The 27,586-nt window shown below is 42.2% G+C and overlaps 1 protein-coding gene across 1 annotated transcript; it reads left to right on the forward strand.

The window, feature by feature from the left end:
• Positions 1-2,506: 2,506 nt before the first annotated feature.
• Positions 2,507-26,902, forward strand: SUZ12 (SUZ12 polycomb repressive complex 2 subunit). The gene is made up of 16 exons (XM_068151039.1): positions 2,507-2,962; positions 5,828-5,874; positions 5,970-6,034; positions 11,314-11,382; positions 13,029-13,078; positions 14,128-14,213; positions 15,686-15,917; positions 17,000-17,102; positions 17,578-17,683; positions 18,531-18,708; positions 19,960-20,051; positions 20,454-20,597; positions 21,589-21,746; positions 22,480-22,678; positions 23,170-23,249; positions 24,098-26,902. The coding sequence occupies exons 1-16, from the start codon at positions 2,647-2,649 to the stop codon at positions 24,441-24,443; spliced, it is 2,271 nt and encodes a 756-aa protein (XP_068007140.1). The 5' UTR covers positions 2,507-2,646; the 3' UTR covers positions 24,444-26,902.
• Positions 26,903-27,586: the final 684 nt, after the last annotated feature.

Consider the following 27,586-nt stretch of genomic DNA (forward strand, 5'->3'; position numbering starts at 1 on the left):
TCTGCCAGCTACTTCTGCTTTACTACCAGGAGTTTGTTCCAACAGCAGTTTTGCTTCACAAATGGTTGTTTCTCCCATTTGTCATACAAAACATATTAAACTGCCCTTTCCACTTTCTGTTATGATATTGTCTATATTTATAGTAAAAAAAAATAAAATACACTGCTTGTCATCATCATGGACATGTTTAATGTTACAAGTTGATACCCATTTCAGTAAGGTCCAGTTCACTGCTTGTCTCTTTTAGACAACTTTATTCAAAACACATTTTCCCTGGCTTTGCAGATACCCTGCCATCTGCTAAATGCGGTCAGCTTCTCCCTCTTACTTGCTGTATATATAGACAAGAAATGCTTAAATTGCTTGGGCTTTTAATAAATGCATCTGTGAAATCCATAGGGGTCTGTATTACCAGGCAGCTCAAGGACACAACAGCCTCATGCCACAGCTTATTTCTTCTGAAAAACAGTACATACTGCTTTCCATCTTTCTAAAAAGCAATACTTATTTTCTGGCTTCTAAGTGTACTAAACAGGTAAAAGTTCAGGGGTGGTTTATGTCCTGCACTCTTCCTATTAGTTTTGATATAACTAAATTGTGATGTGGATTTGGTTGATCATTTTGCACTGCAATTCACTAAGCACTTAAACTCCTGTTAGCTCAGTTGTATAGGAAAGGATCTTGAAAGGCTAGTTTGGTAACAAGCTTTTGACTGGTTAATAAAGATTTTATTAGAAGAAAGTTCTTCCCTGAAAGGGTTCTCCAAGACTGGAATGGGCTCCCCGGGTAGGTGACTGAATCCCCATCCCTGGCAATGTTTCAAAGCTGCAGAGATGTGGTGCTGAGACACATGGTTTAGCACCAGACTTGGCAGAGTTAGAGAAGGGTTGGACTTGATGATGTTAAAGGTCTTTTCCAACCTTTATGATTCTGTAATTTTAAATCCCTAATACAACAGTTCAGAGTTGTTGAGGCTCTTGCAGTTGAACACATCTCAATAGTACTCTGCACTGCAAGGACATAGGAACACCCCAGGGAAGAAGATCTAAACAACTCAGAAAATTAAGTCACTCTACCAACTAAGAACAAGCTCAAGCTGTCAAAGCTCTATTGTTTGATGCTCAGTCTGCTGCTTCCAGGAGGCTCATACACCTGCATTCTGTGTTGCTCTGTCCTGTCCCCCACTTGAGGCTGGAGTCTTATCCTTAGTTACTCTGATCTGACTCCAATGCCCAGAGATTAATTGTCTAATTATCTTTCTTACTCCTGCTTAGAAAGTTGCCCTCTGGCTCCTCCTCCTGGTTTTGAAATTGAGAAGGATGAGCCACCAGAAGCAGCAGAGGATTTTAAACGGGAAGAAACAGAAATGGAGTTTAAACAATAAGCAACTTCCAAGGACAAAATTAGAGCTACAAAGCATTTGCGAGCCTTTCTCAAACATGCTGCAGTATTTGTTACTTCTTGTCACTTGGCACAGTGTATCATTTACCTCAGGATCAGCCTCTGACCACCTAAAGATGCTCTTCATTTGGTGCACTGTTAGCGGGTGTAGGAGTTCAGAAGACCGGCAAATGCTCAGCACTCACAACAAAGTCCCCTGGTATAAAAAGTGAAGAAGCTAGGTGAAAGGTCCTCAGAATGTGCAGTGCTTCAACCCCTGCAGCCTCCTAGATGCCTCCTCCCTGGCAGTGCTTAAGGCCTGGCTGGATGAAGCCTTGAAGCATCCTGAAGGCCTGATCCTGAACTTGTGCTTGGCCATATGCGGGCAGCTGTCAGGACTCTGAAGGCAGCCACAGCAGCGCAATCTCTATTTCCTCAAGAACTCTGTGGGTCCTTAATAAGCAGGGAAAGGAAAAGAAAATCGGTGAGCAATATTTTGCCTCAGACTTCAGTCTCCCGGCACCTATGGGTAGTTCCCTATGCCGTACTCTAAGGAAACATCATGGGTAATTAAATTTTAAACTGAAGGATACCGGCAGGACTAATTTTTACCACAAAACCGATACCGATTTACACCCAAGCTTGCACTTTGACTAATTTGACTCTTTCAGTGATGTTCCTGTGGGGCGCTGAATGGCCCCTCAAGCCGTGCAGGGGACGACTTCCCTAAAGCGAGTGGGCCAACAGCTACCTGTGCGGAGGCGGAGAAGGGGCAGGAAAAGCCTAGAGCTACGAGCAGACAGCAGCGCATCAGAGATACGAAGGCAGCAGCCACGGAAGCCTCAGCGGCGAGGGGCGGGCAGAGGCGGCCCGCTCTACCCAGCATGCCTCGCGCCGCAGAGCGAGAGGCCCTTTCCCGCGAATTCAGTTCAAAGGCGGGGGAGGGGAGAAGCGCCAAGCGGCGGAGCGGCACCGACCAACCAAACGCTTCCAGAACCATCCGTGCGTCACGCGGAGGCGGGCCCCGCGCTGGCCAATGAGGCGGTGCGGCGCCATCTTCGGAGCCAATGGGAGAGTAGAGGAGGCGGGCGCGTCGTGGTCGTCGGGTTCGGCTGGTCGCAGCGCCGAGGAGAGCGGAGCGGAGGAGACTTAGAGGAGTTGGAGCTCGGCGCTTCCCCTCCCCCCGCCTCACCCCACCCGCCCCAGCCGCCCCCTCCCTCCCCGCTCGGTCTCCGTCCTGCCGGGGCCCTCTTGGGGGCCAGGCCCATGGCTCCTCAGAAACACGGTGGAGGTGCGGGGCCCAGCTCGGGCTCCGCTGGCGGCGCCGCCGGAGGAGGAGTAGGAGGAGGTGGCGGCGGAGGCGGCGGTGGCGGGGGGTTCGGGAGCTCCGCGGCGGCGGCGGCTCCCGGCGGCAAATCCGGTGGTGCCGCAGGCGGCGGCGGCAGCGGCGGAGGAAGCGGTTATTCGGGCGGTTCCTCGGCCTCCTCGGCGACGGCGGCGGCGGCGGCGCTGCCCCCCGCGAAGAAGCCGAAGATGGAGCAGATCCAGGCCGACCACGAGCTCTTTCTTCAGGCCTTCGAGAGTGAGTACCGGGCCGGCGGAGGATGAGGGTGCCCGGGCTGGCGGGACCGGCCGGGGCCGCCGCAGAAAGGGCGGGAGGAGGAGGAGGGGAGGGCTGTGGAGAGTAGGGGCTTCCGGGGGTAAACATGGTCGGGGGAGGGAGGGAGCTGGGACCGGAGAGGAGGGCGAAGGGGAGCAGAGCTGGAGGAGGAAGGGGGCATCGCCGGGGAGGCGGGGGCCCGGCGGGCGGAAGCGCGAGGTTCGGGGCCGGTGTGCGGGCAGGGTGGCGAGAGGCTCCCGGGGCCGGGGCCCGGAGGGCGGGGGTGTGTGTCTGCGCCCAGCCGATGAACTTGGTTTCTCACTAATAGTTCCCATCAGTCTTTCGGGGTGGTTGGTTCCTTTCGTTGCTCCACCAGCCATGGGAGCCACTGGGAGTTGGGAACGGGGAGCCTGTTCCTTCTTTGGCGACTGCCTTTCTAGCCACTTTCAGGGGCAGGATGCGATAAAGGTTCCGCTGTACTTGGTTTTTCTTTGTCTGGCAATAATTGTCCCTTAGTTGAGATTTCATATTGGAAAATGACCTTTGCGACCCTCATGTCACCCTGTGTCAGCTCCAGAATGGAGGAGAATCCTCTTGGATGCACCAGAAAGTTGTTTGTGGCTATCGGGTTCAAAGGCAGAATGTAGAAATAAACTTAGTGCACTAAAAGATTTATATGGAATCGCCAGGATTTGAAGGGCATTTTTAATGCTCTGCTAAATGCACGATCCATCCTGGGGTTGGTACTGTCACCGCTCACACTTGCCAGAGGTGATGAGAATCTTTGAGAGAGTGTGGGAGTTCTTGGTGGTGTCTCAAATCCTTATTAACATGGAGTTCTTCGAACCTTAGCCTTGCTAACAAACTTTATGTTCAGCAAATACTGTGCTGCAAATAGGTCAAGTGGCAAACGAATTTTAAGAGGCTTGCGCAGTGTCCGAGATGAGAGGAAGGAAATTATCTTGCTCATGCCTCAGTCTGTCAGACCAGGGAGGAACAGAGCTATGCAGGTGGTGATGAGGAGTTACAGCCTAAATGTGTCATAGTTGTTAAGTTTGTTCTGTGAATTTATGGGAAAACTGCAATAAGAAAATACTAGATTTTAAAAAATCCCAAGCCGTGTAGCATTGAACCTTGTTCTTCATGGATGTTTTTGTCCCTTCTCAAGGTCATGTGCTAGAAAAAGATAAAGATTTATTTTAAGCTTTTGCTGAGTAACATGGACTTGTGAAACATCTGTCTGTCTGCAGGTTGAAAAGTGTGCTTCAGGATTTTTCTACTTGGGAAAGCTCAAGCAGCAGGGCATTGTCTTTTTAAATTGCATTACGTCCTCCTGAATGTAATTTAATGTTTTCATGCATGTCCAAATTGTGATTATGTCATGGGGTTTGGAGACTGAAAAGTATGGGATATTGCTTCAGAAGTTGTGACGGCTCTATCACTTCCCAGCAAAGTGCTTATTTCTTAATTTCTTTCCTTTCTGTCTTTTATCTCAATTTGGGAATACAGGTTTTTATGATAATTTATGTTAAGCAGGATTTTACTGAGTTTTGTCAGGCTTCTAAAAGGAAATATTGGACTTGTTTTAAGATTCCCATCTCTAATAATAATACCTCTCTCTAATACTAGGTTCTTTGGGGTCTTACATTCATAAGTGTAGAAGTAAGGCTGAATCCTATCTTTTAAAAAGGATAAAGGCTATAGAATGTTGTCATTTTCCCCTTCTAATTGCAGAGTTCCATAAATTACAGGAAGGTTTCTAGCTATTTGAAATCCCTGATTTGCAGACATATGAAAATAAAAGCCCAATATTTCTTTAAAAATAAAGAGTTGTTTGTTCTCTTTCTGTGGGAAATGGAGGCAGTGTTAGCAGCCCTAGCATGGCTATCAATGCATTCTCCATTCTCTATCATTTTCTCTCCACTCGATTTTGCTTTAGCAAGTAATTTCCAAGTCTCTTGCTGACGTTACCTAGTGAAGCTGGCTTATGTTTCAGTTAGAAAGGGTGGATTTCAGCTTAGATTGGAATCCTTCTTAGATACAGCCTGGTTCAGACAAAAAGGCTTTTTGTCCTGGTTTAACTGAATTGGTTAAGACCAAACTGCAGGTTCTCTTTTTCCATAGGCAAGTCCTGATCTTTCGAACTGTGGTTATTACACCTATTTGACATGATGCTACCCTTTCCTGTCAGTGGTGTGTATGGCTGTGTTATCCTCATTCCCTTTGTGCTTTCAAACAGTAGCCGCTTTCCCAGAATCGACATTTTTTTTGTGATCCTATACATGTAAAAGGTTTTGGAAACCTATTTCTTTGCTTAGAATGATCAGTGATGTGTCATAGTCAACTGACAGTCTCTGTTCTTGTTTTGGTACCTTGTGCAAGTGACCTTGGTACTTTCCAGAAGGATAAAACAATCTGATGATACCAAATTGCCTGACTGTAAATTCATTGTGCTGCTTTGGTGTCCTATCATTAACTTTGTGAAGAAAACTTTCCTATTTGACAATAGGTTGGCGTATGTTGAAGAGGGTTTTTTTTCCTGTACTTTTATGATCTAAAACCCATGAGAAACAGCTTTTGTGGGAAGCAAGAGCAGTCATAGTCGAGTCGTGACTACTGATTCATGTGGTTTAAACAAGAAGTTGTTTTGTGTCGTACAGTAGATGGAGAAACCTTTGACTTGGAGCTGTTTGGACATTGTGGTGCTTCACTTATATGATGACTTTTGTGATCTTTGTTTTAAAAAAGGGAAAAAACAAAAGCTAGCTTAGCTATTTTGGTATCATTTTAAGGCAGTCTTTCTGGAGGTATGAGATCTGTTGGATAACATGTCTCTCTCTTTCTTAGAACCAACACAGATCTACAGATTTCTACGTACACGAAATCTAATAGCAGTGAGTAATTTGCTCTTTATCACTCCTTTACTTTGGACTTGTAGGAAATTTCAATTAAAGCATAACATTTATCTTCCTTTTTTTCTTTTCTACAGCCAATATTTTTGCACAGAACTCTCACTTACATGTCCCACAGAAACTCCCGAACAAATATCAAAAGGTAAAATTGTTTCTTGAAAAGCACTCCTAAATTGTTAACCAAGTAGCAGAGGTCTGAAAAATAGCAGAGGGTGAAGCTCCTTTTCTCATGAGGTGTGTCAAAGATAACCTTTTATTTTCGAAGACCTTCAAACAATGCATAAAGCACTTTACAGTTGATTTCTGAGGTGTAAGGACTTTTTCTGCGGCGTTAAGGATATGTGTGACTGTACACTTGTGACTTCTGTTGGTTCTGGGAGTACTGAAATGTGGTTAACTGTCTGCAGAATCCCAGCTAATTCATCTGTGTTTGCTTTCTGTTATGAGGAGAACTTCTTAAAAACCAAGCTAAACTGTGTAACCTCCGAGCTCTTGTAATCAGTGGGGCTTGATCATAATTGTGTGAAACATTTGGTTTGTAAAAGTGTAACCTGAAAAAACAACCCCAAAACCAAACCCCAAACCTAACACAGAATTATTTGGTTTGTTAATTAGTCTTGGAAAGATTCAGTAATTATTTTCTGGAATTGTTTTACAAGCTGAAAGCTGAAGGTGGTTTATGGTATTTTACCCAAGAAGTCCAGCAAGCCCTTCATAAAGGTGTCTTTGAACTGCAGACAGCTGAGCACTGGGCTTCAGTTTTACCATTGCAAAACAGCCCTTCCTATCATGTGAGGTGCTACAGCTGTGTGTCAATAGACTTATATAAATACTGCAGAGTGAAACGTGCACTGTACATTATTTATTAGCAGAACCACAAAGTCCTCTCAGTTACCTTCCCCCCTACTGAAAATAATTTGTTGCGCTTTGGGATTTTTTGTAGCCTGGACACTTACTTTAAAATGATTTAGCACCAAAGTTCTTAGCGCCTGGAAACAGTTGCTGCAGAACTGAAGTACTTAGTCCTGACTGCTTAAGGGATAGCAATAGAATCTGATGATGCAGGCCAATTCTGATTTAAACTGTTTGTACCTAAAAGGTAATATTTGAATGATCTGAGCAGTAGAATTTGCACATTTTTATTTAAAGAAGCTGTGTCTGGCACTCTCAGATCTTTTGGATATTGTTTAGTCATCTTGACTTTAGCTGTAATGCTACAATATAACTTTTTGTTGAAACTGTTAAAACTTCAGGTGCTTAGAGAATGATCAGATTTATTTGTTTTAAACTTCAAGTTGCTGTTTGCTTTTTCTTTCCAAAGTCCCTGAAGTGAATTGTTTGCTTATTTTAAAATAGAGTAGAGACAAATGTAAAGCAATAATGTTCAGAATGGGTTGAGTTTTGATTTATTTTTTCTTTAACTAGAATGGTGCAACAGGAAGTTCTTGCTTATAACTTCTGCTAACTGCTATGTGAGTGAATGTGTATGTTTTTTTCTTGAATCTGTTTCTTTGGGTATTGGCTGTAGTTGCTGGGAAAAAAGAAATAGTTCAAGTTCAGCTGCACAAGTAATGGTTAATTTATCTTTGAAACATACTGATTTTCACTAGTTCTCTTAATAAGGTGCTTAGAACTGTGATTTTGGTTTACTGCTGTAATCACAGGTTAGTGGCTGTTTCACTCTGTTGGTTTTCTGACAATACTGTCATATTGAAATAATTGTGCTGATTAGGTCTGGGAAGATTAAGTAAAACATTTCTTTATGAACACACAATAATGCAGCAGAGCTAGAGTAGTTGGGGGGGGGGGGGGCAGAAAATAACTACAAAGAAGTGTGGTGTTCTCCTTTGGGTCTCTAGCTCCCACTTCTCCATGTTCTCTCAGGGCCTTCTCTTCCAGCCTAGTCAAAACCACAGAAGTTGTTGTTTGAAGGTCTACTTAGATGCAGTGGCAAAACAATCTCCTGTGAACTTCTCAAGGAGATTAGCAGGAGAGTTGTTTGCTAATCTGTGCTGTAAACACTTTCAAATGTGCACCAAACCTTTATTGCCATCATTAATTGCCATCCCATTCACTAGACATAGTTAAGGGAAGTGATCCTGATGGAAAAGGGCTTTTAAAAGAGGAAGGATGTGCCAATTAGAGTAGCAGATCTTCTTAAAGCTTTTATATATGAAAAAAATTATGTACCTAGCTCCAGTATAGTAAAAATATTATCAGAATTCTCTTTACAAAGAAGTGTCTTTTGCAACTGCCTCTTTGTTAGCCTGCTGATGTGGCCCATGACTATACTTACTTGCTTGCTTATTTATTCTTCTAGAACTTCCTAGTTCTGCCATTTCAAATTTGCTGATCACTGTTTTAATTGCCAGTATCCCATGTTGTGGTATTGGAGTTGTGGAGGCTCAATGCTGGAACTGTTCAAAGCCAAATTAAATGGGACTTTGGTCTACTAGGAGGTGTCCCTGCCCATGGTAGGGGTTTGGAAATAGATGATCTTTAAGACCCCTTCTAACCCAAACCATTCAGTGATTCCATGTGAACTATAAGGAGGTTATTGTCAAACCTTATAGACCTTCTGTGTCACAACAGTAATTGCAGTTCTGTGAGTTTTGTCTTTAGCTGTACAGTAGTATGAGAAAAATGCCAGACAAATTTATCACTTGGAGGTAGGGCAGTGAAACTGTGTTCCTACCAAGAAATAATCCATTGTTCTTGGTCTGTATCTGATTAGAAGAGACTTTCAAGCTCATCCAGTCCAACCTTCAACCCGGCACTGGGGTCACTGTTAAACCACATCCCTAAGTGCCAGGTCCCCAATGCTGCTTGAACACCCTCAAGGGTGGTGACTCCACCACTGTCCTGGGGATACCATTCCAATATTTGAGAACCCTTTCAGTGAAGAAATTTCCTAATACCCAGCCTAAACCTCCCCTGATACAGCTTATAACTGTTTCCTCTGGTCCTATTGCTTGACACTAAGGAGCTGGCCCCCTCTAACCCTTCTTCAAGTGGTTGTAGAGAGCAATGATGTCTCCCCTCAGCTGCTGCTTCTCCAGACTGAACAACCCCAGCTCCCTCAGCCCCTCGTAGCCCAGGTGCCCCAGGCCCTTCATGAGCCTCATTTTGCCCTTCTCTGGACATGCTCCAGCACCTCAATGTCCTTTCCGTAGTGAGTGACCCAGAACTGAACACAGCACTCAAGGTGTGCCCTCACCAATACTTAGAGCAGAGAGCAATATTGATGGGGAATAAGTTCATGGACATGTATCAGCCTGGACTAAAAGTTAATGAAGGTGCTGCTCATTATTGAAGAGGTGAATAGGCTTTGGTGAGGTGATACTTGATGGAGACTGAACTGGCCTTCCCTCCTGTGGGTCTGTCTTCAGGTGCTATGATGGTGTCTGCCCAGATGACAGTGTTGGAAAGAAGTTGCTCACTCTCAATAACAGTAACTTCCCATGCAACATTAGGATAAAAGAATAATTTTTGTAGTTATTGGCAGGGCAATGGCATGCTCTGATATGACTTTAATACCTGGTTAATTATTACTGGGCTTGACTGGAGTAGAAGTGGGTGGAGAAAGGAATGTGCAGGATGCGCAGGCTGTAGCACAGGTAAATGCTGGTGTGGGGATGGTGGTTACAAAACCTTCATTTTGTCTCTTCTGTAGGGGAATGTGGTAACACAAAACCAGTAATTCCATTTAAAGGGATTGCTGTATTTTTGTTGTGGTCTTGCAAGTTGATGTCAAAAGGTATCCGCCTGGATGTGCTTTGTTTGCTGTATTTAGTTTTTCTGAAAGATTTGCAAGAGGACTCTCCTTGTCAGGACTAATTTGAGTCTGACATTAGGAAGGGTGGTGTGGCTTTTCTTTCTGCAAAAGTAATGCTTGCAGATATTAAATGCAAACATTGGTATGTTTTATGAAGGAGCTTCCCCCCATTCCTGAAGCATGTTTGTCTCTAAGCTGGTTTCTGGCTGGGTTTATGGATCAAAACGTAATTTTACTCTAGAGTTATTTTAATCTATTCTTTAGTCTGAAGGAAGCCTTCTAAAACTAAGTGTACTTCTTGCTGTTCTGCACAACAGTGGAAGATTTTGATGAGCTTGGGCAAAGTGCATGCAGTGACTTTTTCACCTTAGAATCTGAAACTTTCAACAGTTTCCCTGGTTTTAACATCTCTAGTTTTAAAGCTGACTGTTGCAGTGTTCATCTTAATAACCCCAAATTTCAATGTAGGTGAGTCATTTCTTGAATTTGTTTGCTTGAGCCTTTGGCTGAGTAGAGCTTTGAATCAGTGATTACTTACTACACAAATTATTCTGATTTTTCTCTGTTACCTGACAGCAGCCACATACTTGTGTAGGGTTTCTTGTCCAGTGTTGCTTTTCAGACACAGTGTGGCTCATAACTAAGTCATCCAGATGCATTACGTGCTGCATGTGGGCAGTGTGTGACATCAGTGTTTCTTCAGTCAGGATATTTCTGTAGATGCTGCTTCCCACTTCCCCAGAGCATGTCGTTGTTCCCTCCAGTAATTGGCAACAGCATATGTTGTTCTTACTTCATTTTTCTGAGGTGGAAATGTGAAGAAGGGATGGCCTGGCAGCTCTTGCATTGTCACTCAGTTCAGTGCAATTTTGTTGGCATCTAGGTCCAAGCATTCAATTTTCCTTTAAAAAAAAATGGAAAGACTGTTCTGTTAACCACTGAGTAACTTCTGTTCATCAGTGAACCCTATATAGGAATGAACATTAAACTGCATGTATGGTAGAACAGGCTGAACATATGAGCATGAACAGACTCATGTCAGAATTATGGACAGAAATGGTTTGAAGTGATTATTCCCTGTGACATTGTTGTCACTGGTCGTCATCCCCTCGGTTCCTCTGGGTGTGCTGCAAAAGCAGGTTCAGGATTTGTTGTTCTTTGTATTGTGTCTGTAATGTAACTTGGTGGAGAAGGAAGGGATTTCTTACACCTGGGTTTGAAACTGTTTTGTCAGATAAGCTTTGAAGGGTTTTTCATTATGATAATCAAGGTTCCAATAGTACTGACAGAAGAGCTGACATGAAGTTCCTTGTTAAGTGGAAATGTCACTAAAGGGGGAAGATTTTCTCTGCCCAAAGCTGACATATTCACTGCAAGGTTTCAGCATGGTGCTGTGAAATGACACCTTATGAACAGTAGGATTTCTTCTGAAAGGTCTGGGTTTAATTACTTGTATTACTTTGACACTGCTTGAGAAGTTCTTTCCCTACAACACAGCTGTGCTGTGAGGTCTAAAAAGGTGCTTTCTGAACAGAAGGCTAAAATTGTGCACTTTAGGAGTGAAAACCAAGTCAAAGTTCAGACTGATGAGATTTTTCTGGGAATAGTGGCTGTGTGGAACTCTTCCTTCTGCTTTTTCTTCACAGGAAAACATTCAAAGTAGATGAAATGTTGTCAAAAGTAGAGAAAATGAAGGGAGAACAGGAGTCTCACAGGTACTGTCCTGCATGTATTGTGTGTGTGTGCAAGTAAGCACGTGTGTGCTAAAGCAAATGCCTTCCTGGTTGATAAAACAAAAATGATGGAGAATAGTTCTTAGAAGCAAGGTACTTTTGTTCTTTGTTTTGTCAGTTAACTAATCTGTGTGTGCTGGAATAAAAAAAAAAAAAAAAAGGCAGATTTTCAGAAAAGAAATTACTCTCTTTGGGGCTTAAATGATTCTGTGCTGCTTTGTTAGCTGAGTCTTCTCTGGGTTTTGGTGCATTGGTGTTTTTGGTTGTGTGGTTTTTTGCTTTGTTTTGTAGAAAGACTAATTTGCCCAAATTCTATTTAATGTACTGATTGATAGATCATGAAGTGCAAACATTTTGGAAAATTTTAACCAAACCCAGACATCCTAAGGACTAACCAAAGCTGCTGGAACGTGTGAAAACCTGTTGAGGGAGGGTTTTGTTTGTGGCCTTTGCTTTCTTTGTAACCAGCTGTTCTTTTCCCATAGTGCTTGCAAATAAGACTGCTGCAAAGCAACTGTCAGGTGCAATTTAGCCTGAAAGAAATTTAAGAAATTGTGTGTTCCAAGAGGTTTTATGAATTTATTGACTCTCTCTTAATTTTGCTCTCTGTATTGTGAATACTTGCTAGGTAAATATTCTCTTTTTAAGGATAAAGTTGAAGGAAAATGTAATATTGATTTGTGGGGATTTTTTGCTTTCAAAACTATAAAAAATTGTACTTTCAGTCTAGAATTGGTCTGGAAAAAATAACATGGATGAGTGATGCAAGTTGGTACAGGTGCAATCTTTTGAATGCTGAAGCTGTTGGGCACTTTGAGTAATTATCTGAGTGCTCTGGGGAATGTTTGTTTAAAAATAGGCATTGAGTGTCAGGTGGTATCTTCCTGAGAAGTCAGTGAAGGTGCTCCAAATTGTACCTGGTGTGCTAGTGTAACAGACAAGATTTTCTTCAATACTCTGCACTTTAGAAGTGCTGGGTTTGAGACCCATGTTAATCCAGGTTGGTTTAAGCTGAAATGTGTTCCAGATTTAACAACTGGAAACAAAATGTGTCTGCAGTAGCAGAAAAGTAGGCTGTGAGCTGCAGTGCTTGGTGTGAAACAAAACAAAAGCAATTAATCTTCTGATTGGATGTGTTACTGATGGTAAGGGCTTGATGCAACTGATAATCTTTATTTCTAAGGCTGTAGTGTCCCAATGGTAAAGATTCTGCTTGCAAAACTCAGAATGCTTACTAAAAATGAAAATTTCCACCCAAGCTCATCACTGGTGCTGATGAATGTATCAGAAATGTGTTTGCCTGTGCTGTGAAGGGAACATCTCAGGTCTTCAGGCAGTACCTTTCTACTGTACTGTTTGAATCCCTACATTCTGGGCTTTGGGTTTCTTATTTTTTATTTTTTTAATGTATCAAGTCATAGAATATATGGAGAGACTCAATCTGTAGAGAGAAAACCGGACTATAGCTCGCATCAATTGCAACTGCAGTACCCAGGCAGTTTCCAAGCTGGAAAGATGGGCAATTTGTTCTACTTCTGCCTCTTGTGTAAACCTATGGCTGCCATAAGAAGAAAATATTTTTGTTCTAACATCTCCTTTTCTTTTTTTTTTTTTCCTTTTCTGTTTAGCTTGTCTGCTCATTTGCAACTTACATTTACTGGGTTCTTCCATAAAAATGGTATGTTGGCTAATTCATTCATTAGACTTAATTTGTGCAACTGTTTCTGTTACAGTGTGGTCTTGCACAGACATGGGCTGCAGCAGATTTTGCAGGTGTTAATAAATTAGATGATTTTGTGTGGTTTTGGATGTTTAGGTTATGTGACCCTACTGTTACCTATAAAAAAACTTTCTCTCCAAGAGAACATTGCATATAGTGAGAACCTGATGGCCATTTGTACCATAGAAAATGATATAACTAATAAAAGGTGTGTATGCTACAGCCACTATTGAACATAGGAAGTATTTAACTTGAAGCAAGCACAATTGATAAGCTTATTTGTCTGGATAGCAAGTTTTATCTTGTGAGTCCTTTCTGAGACGAGGGTACATTTCCAAATAATGTCTTGAACTTATATTTAAAGTCCTCTTACTACACAGTGACATTTATTCTGTGAGACAGTTCTTAATTAGCATCACTGGTCATAGTGCTGGTGGTAGCTGTCCTGGAGAGCCTAGGCTCTGGGAAGCGGAGATGGGAAGCCAGAGGCTTATTTTCTAAGACTGACTTTCTCACGTTCTTTCAGGAGTCCTTTAACAGTTGCTCTGCACTTGCTGAACTGTGCAGAATCTTTAAAGTGTTGTTGTGGTGTTTGTTTTTTTAATAATGCTTTGTTTTCCTATTTGATACCATCTGCATTTGAAGTTTTGATGAAAACCAAATTCTAAGTTTGCAAGTTGTGTAAAGGAAAAAAATCACAGGAAATTTATCTGCATTGAGGATATTCTGACTGTTCTTAAATCTACCCCTATCCCTTTTTTTTTCCTCCTACTGCCCAAGGTAGCAAGCTTACTCTTAAATTTTGGAGCTCAGCTGTGCTTTTTAATATGCTGGTGTCCTCCAGTGAGAACTTGGAGTAAGACTGGGGAGAATTCCAACTTAGAATTTGACTCAAGGTCTTTGTGCCTGGTGGTAGTTGTAGCTAAAAACTAGTTAGGGGTAGATTTACACCATGGGACTTTTCTTCACTTTTTTTCAGAGCTCTCAAATATTTTTTCCCTGTCTAGATAAGCCATCCCAAAACTCAGAGAATGAACAAAATTCTGTAACCCTGGAAGTACTGCTTGTGAAAGTTTGCCACAAGAAACGAAAGGTAAAAGTGATTTGACAAACTGTTAATATGTATTACAGCAAAATGTTTCTGCCTGAGCTTGAAATATCTAATTAACAAGGTAAAGGTGAAATGGTGATTCTGCTGAGATTGAGTCAGTCTTTAATTTAAAGAACTCCTGTCTTTAAGTTGGTTTCTGTTGCCTGGGTAAGAGAACAAGAAGCAAATAGATGTCTGGATTTCTGTTCTGCTTTGTGAGACACAATTGGAAGTTATGAAAAGCCATTCAGCTTTTTTCATGGATTTTAGCTGGCTTTTAAGATTCACTCATGAATTTCAGCCACTTCTATTTTCACTTCAATTTGGGATTTTTGGGTATCACATCATTAAACTATACATTTTGTTGTGACACTCAGAGGCTTAAGTAAAACAGGCAATCACAAAATCTTAGTCTGTGCCTTTCAGAGCTTAGAAATAAAAAGGAACAAGCTGTAGTTGTTTTGAATTTTTGAATTCCCCAGTCGTCTGCCAAGTCTTGTATCTGTTCTTGCCTTTTCTGTACCCATGGGTTTTTTACATTGATCATCTCAATTATTTCAGATTTTAGCTACTATGAATCATAAACAATTTCTCTCTTTGTTTGTGGTTTTTTCTTTCTTTTTTTTTTCTTTCCCCTCCCCCTCTTTTTAAGGCATCTTGGAATTTGCTTGCTGTTTGAGCCATGTTTGTTTCACACCAGTTGGCAAATTATCTTCACAGCTATGGGAATATGGGAGGCTCAGTAATGTATGCTGTAATTTTTAACCAAAAAGGGAAAGATTTCCAGTCAGAGCTCTCTGTATTTTCCTTAAGGATGTTAAACTGTTTTGACATGTTTTTAAGAGTTAATATTGTTTCTAGCCAATTTTGTTACTTGTTACAGTATGGATAAATATGGTAAAAGCAGGAGGTGCTGATGGTTATTTGAAATGTTTTGCTGCAAGTTTCATACTTAGGCCATCTTGCCTTGTTTTTCCAATACTACACAGTGCTCAGTGATCTATTTGAGAGATACTGAATATAATAAATCCTAGGTAAGTGGTTCTTTATCTCCCAGATAGCACAAAGTGCACTTTGTAATATTGGAAGGAGAAGATAGGAAGCCCTTGAAATATATATATAACCAAAACATTTAATTTCTTTAGGTAAACAGAATTAAATTAGTATTAATGACTGTTCTACAATCTGAGTGCCTCATGCTAGTGTTAATTTAACCTCTCAGGGAAAGATGGCTGCTGCCAGCAATGGTTATAAAACACCAGTTTTATTTATGCTTACAATATCTGGCTTTACATTTCAAACTTGGGGGTTGTATTTCCAGGTTTTGGGGAGTTTTAATTACCTTCTGTTCCAAGGCTAGTTTTCCAAAGGATGGCAGGACAAGCACAATTCCTAGAATCACACACATTGGAACACTGAATGTCTTTGCTTGCTATTCTGCAAACCTAAACCTTAGCTTTCTTGTCTTCCTGCAGGATGTCAGTTGTCCTATAAGACAGGTTCCTACAGGTAAAAAGCAGGTGCCTTTAAACCCAGACCTCAGCCAGATAAAACCAGGCAACTTCCCATCGCTTGCAGTTTCCAGCAACGAGTTTGAACCAAGCAACAGCCATATGGTGAAGTCTTACTCACTGTTGTTCAGAGTGACTCGCCCAGGAAGGAGAGAGTTTAATGGGCTGATCAACGGGGAAACTAATGAAAACATTGGTAACTTCAGTCTCTAAATATGGGCTCTTCATCTGCTTTGCAAAGTGTATCTGGCAGTTGTCTTGCTGTACAGCACAGGTCATACTCCAGAAAGGGCCAATGATAGATGAGTGACTGGATTGCTTTCCTTTCCTCTCAGTCTCTTTCAAGATGAGGCTAAAACACAGTTGGTAGAAACTTGTATATTTTGAATAATATTAACACCAATTTTTACTAACGTGAAGGTGTAAGGCAATGCTGTTGGAGGGTTAAGAGCCTGTGAGAGCCTTGTGGTCACTGTGACTGCTGTTAAACCTCTGGCAATACTGGTCTCCACTGACTCAGCTCTGGGTCTGTCATCACCTCTCATCAAAACTAAATGAGTAGCCAATGCAGAAAATACCTTAGTAACACATTTTTAAAAAGCTATTTCCTTAATCTTCTAAAAATGTGATATGTTACATCCCAAATGTAGAATGAAAACTCATTTCTCTCACTATTTTATAGCTTAAACTTAAGGGGAGAGATCTTAAAGCTGTCTTGCAAAACCTCAAAGAGGGCTGCAGAGGGACTTTTTGTAAGGGCAAGGGAGAATAGTTTGAAGCTGAGGGAGAGTAGGGTTAGATTGGATCTCAGGTAGGAGCTCTTCAGTATGAGGGTGGTGGGACTCTCGAATAGGTTGCCCAGAGCAGTTGTGGATGCCTCCTCCCTGGAGGTGTTCAAGGCCAGGTTGGAGGAGGCCTTGAGCAGCTGAGTCTAGCTGAGAGGTGTCCCTGCCCATGGCAGGGAGGTTGGAGTAGGTGATCTCTAAGGTCCCTTCCAACCTAAGCCATTCTAGGATTCTGTGATTAAGAGGGGGAAGGTCAAATCCCAGATTCTTTATGCTAACAGAGTAATATGGCTAAACTGTAAATATGCAAGAGCAGATCTAAAATGTGCTTAGTGAAATGAGTGAATATCTAAAGAACATTAAGCTCAGTGCTCTTTCCACTATGACACAATTGACATAATTAATAGCCAGTTGTATTTAAGAGTTGCACAGAAGTTGTTTGCTTTTTTGAATTTGTGTTTCTGTAACTGAATACCATCTTGCCTATGTCCAGATGTCAATGAGGAGCTTCCAGCTAGAAGAAAAAGAAACTCTTCAAATCGTGAAGATGGGGAAAAGACCTTTGTGGCACAAATGACTGTGTTTGATAAAAACAGGTAACAATATACTAAATCAATACAGGTTCTGTTAATGGTCTTAAGGCCAGGCTGGATGAGCCTCTGAGCAACCTGATCTAGTGTGAGGTGTCCCTGCCCGTGGCAGGGGTGTTGGAACTGAATGATCTTTGAGGTCCCCTCCAACCCTAACAATTCTTTATCTACCTTGTTACCCTTGAAGTTCTTAACTGTTCTAAATAGAGTAAATGGTAAAGGAGTTAGTGGTTTGCAAGATTCATTGCAATATTAACTCTGTATTGACAGCAGCTTTCCTACATCACTTCAAATCACTTGGACAGAGGCTTTTGTGACACCAGGCAGCTATTTTGTTACAGATGGTGGTTACCTAAGGTTCTTGCCAAATAAATTTGCCTGTACTTTCATGGAAGCTTTTTAACTGTGAAATATATTCTTCATTTTACTAGGAATGAATAAAACTGAGCTGCTTTACTCAGCACATGCTTTGTCCTGACAGGCGCTTGCAGCTTCTGGATGGGGAATATGAAGTGGCCATGCAGGAAATGGAAGAGTGTCCCATCAGCAAGAAGAGAGCAACATGGGAAACAATACTTGATGGGAAGGTAGGGATTGTTGTAGTGGCTGCAAGACCTGCCTTCACTTAAAAGGATTTTGATTTAGGTGGAAAAAACAATTCAAAGTGTGGTCAGTGGCTGTTCCTCTGAAAATGGATTAAATTGAACAGGAAATAGTGCTTCTCTTGCAGGATGTATGGGGGTGAGTTTTAATTTATCTCAGTTTAGGAAAGCTTTGGATGCAGAAGAACATTGATAAAAGCAGATGTTAATTCTTAGGGCTATGGCAGCTGTCTCTTTCAGTGACTTCTGAATTTCTGTCTTATGAAATCAGGCAAATTAAATGTTTGTTATCATAATTAATTCACATTGGACAAATCCAAAAAAGAGGACCCCAGAGCTTTCGCAGGTGTGATCTTACACATGTACCTTAAGAGAATGCGAGTGAAATTAGTGATGAAAGGAAGAAGGTGTTTTGGTGTAGGACAAAGTGTGGTGCAGAGAGAAACTGTTGAGTTGAGGTGAATCAACACTCAGTAAATGCTGCTAGGAGTAGGTGTGAGTAGAAAGAGAAGGCCATTGGGAGCAGGCTAGTGGGTGAGTGCTCTTTTCTTTCTAGCCAGGACCCATGCTGTTCACTGTTCAGTGTTTCACAAAGATCAATGTGTGCCACAGTTATGTACATGAAGTGGTTGCTCAGTAATGTGCAGGAAACTGCACAGTCATCTTTGTCAGCTTTTCTTTTTTAGCATCTCTAAATGTGTAAGCTTATGTTGAAGACACAAGGACTGAAGGTGATTAAACAACTTCATCTATCCCCATTCTGTGACTATTTTTTCATGTACACAGGAAGACACTAACTCTGGTTTATGTTTTTTTTATTTCCCCCCCTTAGAGATTGCCTCCTTTTGAAACATTTTCTCAGGGACCTACACTTCAGTTTACTCTTCGTTGGACAGGAGACACAAATGATAAATCCACAGCTCCTATAGCTAAGCCTCTTGCTACACGGAATTCTGAAAGCCTCCCTCAAGAAAACAAATCCAATTCTGTTAAACCTTCTCAGACTATAGGTAAGAAAACCTGGCCTTTGCTGCTGAAAAATCATTCTATTTCCACCATGAAATCAAGCTTAGTGTAACTTTTACACTTTAAAATAGAATTTTGTGATCAATTGCTTGACTGTGGATTTCTTCGAAGAGTGGTAGCTCTCTTTTTCACTAGAGCTTTGGTGCAGAGTATCAAAAGTCTGTAGGAAAGAGGAATTTCACCCTACATGTGCAGAAGCCACTGTCTAGAACGATTCCTACCATCCTCAGCCAACTTACAGATGCCTTTGTCTTTGGATAGAGTTCAAGATTATTTAAATAAGGCCCATTCCTGTCCTTTGAACTGAATGTTTTACCTGAGCATTTCTTCAGTCAGGATGAATGGCTGAAAACTCAGGTAACTATCGAGTCATTTCCAATAGAAGAAAGGCAGCAGAAGCAGGGAAGTAATTGAACTTTTGCCGCAGAAGTTGTTCTCCTTCCTCTTCACTTCCTCATACCAGCTGTCTGCATTTTAAGGGTTTGTTGCAGAGCTGTAATTTCTTGGGCAGGTTTAATGCTCAGACTTGCAGCAGAAATGACGGCGTGTTGACTAACTCCAGAAGGTGTGTGCTGGTTTACTGCCTAACAAAGAGGCAACAGGGACATGGCAAGGCTGCATTGCTGAGCTACTGGTGGAGCCCATTTTCTTGCATCAGAGAAGCTAGTTAAGTATTCCAGAAAATTGGTGAAACGACAGCAAGAGCAAAGGTGTGCAGTAGACACAGATGCAGGAGGGCATCATAGTGCGATACATGGCGTTGTGGGGTGATTCTGGTGATTATGCTGCCTTTGCTCCCTGAGCACCAAGGGCAGAGAGTGAAAATAGTAGGAAACCCCTATCAGTTAGAGGTTCTCATTGTAGAAGATCCAGTGCCTCTTTCCCAAGCATGTATGAGTTGGTGTTGTCATTTTCCTTTGGCACCAGACCAGGGGAATAAAGACATCAAAGGCTTTCTAAATGTGACAGCCTAAGCTTTGCTGTAACCACAAAGTGCTCAAAGTAACTGAGCCATGGAATTCTAAATTCACTGATGTGGTGCAGGCTAAGGGGTCAGGGCTCCTCTTTTTTTTTTGTACAGAAAGAGGGTGAAATTTTCTTTGTTTTCCAAAATACTATAAAATATGTCAGTAGAGCTGAGACTTATTTTGCTTTCTTTACCATTCAGAAGCAAGCAGGTGTCCTTTTTTTGCCCCTTCACCAAAGCAGTGTGTGTCTGTACATGTGTTTTTCAGCTGTGAAAGAATCCTTGCCAGCAGACCTTCAGACAAGGAAGGAGAGAGATGTCTTAAATGAACCTCGCCAGAAGCTGAGAATATTTTACCAGGTATTGAAAATAAGCAGCAGACATGAAGAGCGAGCCTTTAAATATGGCGTGGAATGAAAATGTTCCCTTCTCTTCTGAGATGGTGGGGGAATTTCCATTTGCCTTTTCAGTGAATGCCTTAAGGGGGCTCAGATTCCCATGTTAAGATGCCTTCCACATATTTCTTCTTACAGGGGGTGTGTTAGACATCCTCAGAGACAAAGAACATCTCCTGTTAGATATCTGGAGGGGACAGGTGGTCTCCCTATGAGGAAACAATGAAATACCACTGCTTCAGTACTCTGACCTGATCTGTGCTCCCTGGAACTTGCTATGAGATGGCACCCAGCTTGGCTCTGGGAGTTGGGAGGTGGAATGAACCTCGTTTGATGCTAATGCTGCTTCTTGCTTTTTTCTCCCCAGTTCCTCTACAACAACAACACCAGGCAGCAGACTGAAGCCCGAGATGACCTGCACTGCCCGTGGTGCACGCTCAACTGTCGCAAACTCTATAGTCTGCTCAAGCATCTGAAACTTTGCCACAGCAGATTCATATTTAATTATGTTGTAAGTAATCTCTTTGTAGCTTAGCAGCCTGAAACCCTCTCCAGTCTGTCACAGATAGTCCCGATGCAGTGGTTCTGTTCAGCCTGGAGAAGAGAAGGCTCTGGTGATACCTATTATGGCCTTCCAGTACCTGAAGGGGGCTACAAGAAGGCTGCAGAGGGACTGTTTGCAAATGCCTGGAGTGATAGGATTGAGAACCAATGGTTTGAAATCAGAGAGGAGCAGATTTAGATTGGATGTCAGGAACAAGATCTGCACCATGAGTGTGGTGGAACATTGGAACAGGTTGCCCAGGGAGAGGTAGTTGAGGCCCTGTTTCTGGAGATGTTCAAGGTGTGGCTTGACAAGGCTCTGAGCAATGAGATCTAGTGGAGTATGCCCCTGTTGACTGCAGGGGGCTTGGCACTGTATGCTCTTTGGAGATCCCTTCCAACCCAAACCATTCAGTGATTCTGTTGCTAGCCTGTTGAGTTGTTGGACTGTATCTACAGATGAAACACAGCTTCATTTGAATGTTATGTGAGTATTTGCATGTTACATGGAAGAAAAAGTTACTTGTTTTTTAAAATACCTATTTTTTAAATGCTGATCACCAGAGGATGAAGTCTGACATTTCTGCTGCTTGGGCATTTACATAGTTGTTTTATGTGATGTAGAAAATTGTACATTTGGTTGGAGTTCTCTTGAAGCTTTAGGAAATTCAGAAAATGCTCTCATTTGTAGGGTGTTAGCAGTCTTGCTGATATTTTCCTTAATCTTGTAATTAGTTCTGAGTGGCTTTCTGTAAATGGTAAAAGGGTACAGATCAAGGAGCTTTTAGTGTCAATTCTTTCTAGAGGTTAAAAGTGATTTGGGTCCTGTCAAAGCAATCTAGAGATGTTCCAGGTGATTGGTAAGGTGATGGTTAAGGTATTCAGGATTGAGAAGGTTTAAACCTCCTGATGGATTGCCATTCCCGTTTGCTAAGTGTGTCTGCAATGGTGTGTTTCAGTATCATCCAAAAGGTGCTAGGATAGATGTGTCCATCAATGAGTGCTATGATGGCTCCTACGCAGGAAACCCCCAGGACATCCATCGGCAGCCTGGCTTTGCCTTCAGCCGCAATGGACCCGTCAAGAGAACGCCCATCACACACATCCTGGTGTGCAGGTAGGCAGCTGTGAAATGGGCTGTGTTTATGAAGTTCATAGATTCATAGAATGGTTTGGGTTGGAAGGGATCTTAAAGATCATCTAGTTCCAACCCTCCTGCTATGGGCAGGGACACCTCCCACCAGCCCAGGTTGCTTAAGGCCTCATCCAGCCTGGCCTTGAACACCTCCAGGGAGGAGGCATTCACAACCTCCCTGGGCAACCTGTTCCAGTGTCTTGCCACCCTCACTGTAAAGAGTCTCTTCATAATCCCCAGTCTAAATCTCAAGCCTCAATCCATTCCCTCTCATCCTATCACAACTATCCCTTACAAAAAGTCCCTTCCTGGCTTTCTCAGGGTTTGGGAATCCTTGGGGTGTGCAAAGCTGTAGGTGCACATAGCAGTATCACACGTCACTGTGATTGAAGTTCAGTGCTTTGTGACTACACAAAGTGTTACTGAGGGATGGTGACTCCACCTGAGGTCATTCTACACCTTTTCATATGAGGTACCTACTCAGTGTCTAACTCTTTTGAACTGCTTTGTCCTAAAACTTGCCTTCCCCAAAAGCTGGAGTGCTTGCTGGACTTTTAACAGGGTTTATTTCTTGCTGGTGGTTTCCCTCCAGAAAATCCTGCAAGATAGAGCTTAAAAGAACAATTTGTATTCACCAATTGCAAATACTAACGGATGCATCTTCAAGAAGATGGCTGACAGCAATTCCTTTTGCTCCTTTTGCTCCTTTTGCCAGGCCCAAGCGCACGAAAGCAAGCATGTCTGAGTTCCTGGAGTCTGAGGACGGGGAGGTGGAGCAGCAGCGGACGTACAGCAGTGGCCACAATCGGCTCTACTTCCACAGTGACACTTGTCTGCCCCTCCGCCCTCAGGAGATGGAGGTGGACAGTGAGGATGAGAAGGACCCTGAGTGGCTGCGGGAGAAAACCATCACTGTAATTATCCCTTTCGTGCAAGGTTCTTGCCAGGGCATTGTGGTTTGCAGGTGGTCTGCAGCTGTCGTAGGGAGCCACCAGAGCTGGTACTGTGGAAACGACACCTTTGCAGCATGGAAAGTTTTGTGATGCTGAGCCACTAGGGATAAAAATTCATGGGATCAAAGTTTGGATGCTCAGGCATCTCTTCAGCTGCAAAGTTTAGCTCAGTCCATGTATGTCCTAGCAAATTTTCATTGTGTGGGTGTTCTTATTCCAAGAGGAGATACTGGTGTCACTGGGGGGTGAGAGATTTATCACAGGGCTCTGTGTGGCACAGCTCTTTCCTGACCTTTCTAAGTGCCGTACCTGGATATTTGGCAGTAATTCTGTGATGCCTTGATGACATGAGTTGAACTTTAGGTGTGTTTGCTACTTTGTCAGCAGACATACAGTTCTGATGGGTGTCTTTGTTTCTTCTCCTGCCCTTTCTCCCAATCCTTTCTCTCCAGCAAATTGAAGAATTTTCAGATGTTAACGAAGGAGAGAAGGAAGTGATGAAATTATGGAACCTTCACGTTATGAAGCACGGGTATGGTACCATGCTTAGCTTTGATACAGAGAAGTTCTGCTATGGATTTGGTTGACCATTTTGTATTGCAATTGACTAAGTACTTAAAATTCATAGAACCATAGAAAGGCTTAGGGTGGAGGGGACCTTAGAGATCATCTTCTCCAACCTCCCTGCCATGGTCAGGGACACCTCAACTAGATTCAGCTGCTCAAGGACTCCACAACCTCCCTGGGCAGCCTATTTGAGAGTCTCACCACCCTCATGCTGAAGAACTTCTTCTAAAATCCACTCTAAACTTACTGTCCCTCAGCTTCAAACCATTCCCCCTTGTCCTGTCTCTAGACACCCTCCTGAAAAGCCCCTCTCCAGCCTTCCTGTAGGATCCCTTCAGGTAGTGAAAGGCAGCTCCAAGCTCAGTTGTTTAGGAAAGGATCATGAAAGGATAATTTGGTAACAAATTTTTGACTGGTCAATAAAGGCTTTACAGGAGACACCGCTTCCTTGAAAGGGTTCTCAAAGTCTGGAAGAGGCTCCCCAGTGGGGTGGTTGAATCCTTATCCATGGAGTTGTTTTGAAGCTACCGAGATGTGCTACTGAAGGACATAGTTTAGTGCCAGCCTTGGTAGAGAATGGTTGGGCTTCATGACCTTAAAGGTCTTTTCCAACCAAAACAATTACATGATTCTAAGCTCTTAAAATAGGTTCTTGCTGGTGGTGGCCCTTTGACTTTGAAAAGAAAAAGCCCTGAAGGTGTTGAGACTCTGTAACAAATGTTGTATGCAGCTACACTGAGGCACCAGCCTGTAGGGTGTCTTTTCTGGTTCAGAGTGTTGCAGGTGCCTAACGATGGCTTTCTGCTCCGCCAGGTTTATTGCTGACAATCAGATGAATCATGCCTGTATGCTCTTTGTTGAGAATTACGGACAGAAAATAATCAAGAAGAACTTGTGTCGAAACTTTATGCTCCACCTGGTTAGCATGCATGACTTTAACCTCATCAGCATCATGTCAATAGACAAAGCTGTTGCCAGGCTCCGAGAGATGCAGCAGAAGTTAGAGAAAGGAGAATCAACCTCCCCAGCAGATGAGGAATCACCTGAGGAGCAGAGCGGGACAGCAAATGGATACAGTGAAAACAGCGTGAGGGAGAGGATGGCAGAAGCAGAGAGCATCTCAGGGGTCACAAAACAGAGCAAGAAGCAAAAGCTCTGAAGACAAAAGTCAGTTTGCCATGCGATGGACAAGTGTTGAAGTGACGTTCTAGGGTGCATGAGCTCTATGAGGAATTACACAACACAAACACAGAGGTTCCAAACAGGCACTGCTGGATGGAAATAAATGATTTCAACAAGGATGTCGTTTTAACAGGGTTTTAATTGAGTTAATTATGCAAATCTTAGGTGTTTATCGGTTCTGGTGACGTAATGACAATATTCTAAGAGTTTGAGCATGAAGAGCAATATGAAAATCTCTTTTGTAATTTTAGTAATTAGTGTCTTAAGAACTTTTATGGAATTGACATAATTTAAATACCTGTCAAACCATTTTTATCTTCAGATTTTTGCATCTGTATCTGGCTGGTTCTCCTCCCAGGAAGTTGTGAGACATTGGGGAAAAGGAATTGGGATACAGTTTGGGGTTTGTGGTTGGTTTGTTGTTTTGTTGGTTTTTTGTTTGGTTTTTTCTTTCTCCTTTAGAAACTCTCCAGTTAAGCTTTTTTTTAAGACAATGAGGGTCTCACTATTTAAAGTCTAACCTTGATCCTTGTATCTGAAATCATTTATCAGCTGATTGATGACAAAATGAATTTTGGGTTGGTTTTGGGGTTGTTTTTTTGGTTTTGTTTTCCACACTAAAGTTATCACAAGTTGGCAAACTTTAGCACTTCCTTTGTCTCGTGCCTGTTTGGAAGGATCATGGCTTTTCCTGTTGCAGACACAGTGAAGTACCACCTTGGCTTTTAGAAGTTCCCAGCAGTTTGGTTTTTGGTGGATAATTCTGATGTATTGATCACCCAGTGTGTACCGTTTGAAACTTGAACATTCGCTCCTTTCTCTTTCGATCACACTCTTAGACAGCTCCGCAGACTGTGCCGTGCCAGCCCTCGCCCCGGGGGCCCTGGTGGAGGCGCGCCAGGCTGAAGCCCGGAGCCCATGGCCAGCATGTGGGCATGACGCCGAGAAACTTCTCCTGAAGTTCCTGCCTGCTGTTTTGCCTGAGTCCAGACTGCAAGCCCAGGCCATAGGTTTAAGCTTTGGCTTTCGAGATGCCACTCTTGAGGGAAAAATGCACTGTAAAATTGGACCAGAAAATGTGTTGCACTTCTTCTGCAAGTATTCTGCGATGTATTGTATTCAATACAGATACTAAGATGCTGACTAAACTCTATTTGAGCAGTTTTGCACTGCTGTTAACACATTTTATGCATACGTTTACAGATTTTTTTCCAATGGAAAGTGGTTTCACTACTGGTACAGTATCAGCACCGAAGGGTTTATTCCAGCAAGCACTGTGGTTGAGTGACATCACCTCAAGTTTTTTATTATCCTTTAAAATATTGCATTTTTCATATTCTTTATTTATAAAGGAACAATGCTGCTGTAAATACAGGTATTTTTAAGTTTTTTATTTCATTCCATCACCATGAGATGCAGTTCCCTGGTTGTTTAAGGGGGTTTATAAGCTTTCTGATGGTGTCTTCAGAAATTTATAAAATGTAAATACTGATTATTTTTTTTTTTGTACTATTATTATTTTCTTTTTTCTTTCTTTTTTTTTTTTTTTAATGGTCCTTGAGATGTGTTTAACTGTGAGACTATTTAACTAATGGTGTGGATGTGATTTGTCATCCAGTATTAAGTTCTTAGTCACTGATTTTTGTGTACAAAATAGGAAAGAGGGAAACTGCAGCTTTCATTACAGACTTCCTTGAATCTGCCAGCTCTCTGATATTTTTTTTTTTTTTAGCAACCTCCAGTTCTGCCTCTGGATAGTACATCAAAGCATTTGTCTCTGGCTTTAATTTGCTAAAGCTGTGCACGTATGTAAAAAAAAAAAAAATAGATTATTTTAGGGGAGACGTAGTTCTAGAATTATTGCTTACGTCATTTCTTAAGCAGTTACGCTCTTAATGCTTAAAAGAAGGCTAGCATTGTTTGCACAAAAAGTTGGTGACCCCTCCCCCCCCAAAATAGTAATGAAATTACTTCTGTCCAGTAAACTTTGTATGTCATGTCCAATTTATAATAAAAGCTGAAAAAATCCCTTTGTTTTCTATTTATAAAGATGCCTTTTCTATATGTACCAGTGGTAGGTTTGGCAGATCCCCTGTAAGCTGGCTGAAAGGAATTGGAATGGTACAGTAGATGTGAAAACAAACCCAGCCCCCAGCTGACAAATGAATCTGAGCTCAGTTGTTGACATGAACTGTTGTTTTTACATTAAATGTTTATTGGAAATCAGCTTTTGTACATAAAGTTCAGTAATATAAAGTCTGCCACCATCGTTGTCGGCTCATTTTGTGTGCATGCAGAAAGGCCACCAGCAGCACCTTGTATCACCTCCCTCTTCTGCATGTCTTTGGTGTTCTTCCTTCACCAGATGCTTATAAAAGTAGCTGAGATTCTCTCCAGTCTTTTTGTTGTATTTAAAGTGTCTTCATAAATTTAATCATGTTTTCAGGTGGATTATAACAACTTTCCTGCTCCTCTCTTGGGAGCAGAAACTACCAGAGTGTCCTGGTTACCACAGCCTGCTCTCAGAAGCTTTGTTCTACATCCACAGATGGGAGGTCTGGCATCAGTTCTTCATATGGGATATTTAGGAAAGAAAGCTCCCTGGGGTAGCACCCTTACTGCTTCTGTAAGTGGTTTTCCCCTTGAAAGAGACCAAGGAAATGGGAGAGGCTGCAAGTAAAGCAGAGCTAAGGGAGTGAAGTAAAGCTGCCCTGAGAAATTGAGTCCCCAGACATTATCTGAAGGGGTTTAAATATCTCTGCTGCTTGCTCAGGAACAGTGGCCAGAAACTTTTGTGTGAGAGTTGCATCATTTAATATAATGGTAAGGGGTGGGAACGGTAACATGGAGACAAATGAACTGATGGAACAGATGCTGTCACTAACTGCTTAAGGAAAATCTATTTCTGCTGGAGAGGGCAATGTCTGAACTACAGTTGGAAATAAAGGTGAGTGTACAAGTGAGAAATACGGAAAACAACATTTGGACTAATGAGGGACACAAGATGGAAAAAAAAAATCCAAAGTAACAGCTTCTCCCTTTGTGTTTTGTTATTTTTAAGATGTCTGCAGCGCTCAAGAGCAGCTTTTCTGGTTGGAAGGCAGTGATGCTCAGCTTGAT

The sequence above is a fragment of the Melanerpes formicivorus genome, unplaced genomic scaffold, assembly GCF_026170545.1.
Source record: "Melanerpes formicivorus ecotype bairdi unplaced genomic scaffold, bMelFor1.0.p_v2 SCAF_21, whole genome shotgun sequence".
In the NCBI taxonomy this organism is placed as follows: Eukaryota; Metazoa; Chordata; class Aves; order Piciformes; family Picidae; genus Melanerpes; species Melanerpes formicivorus.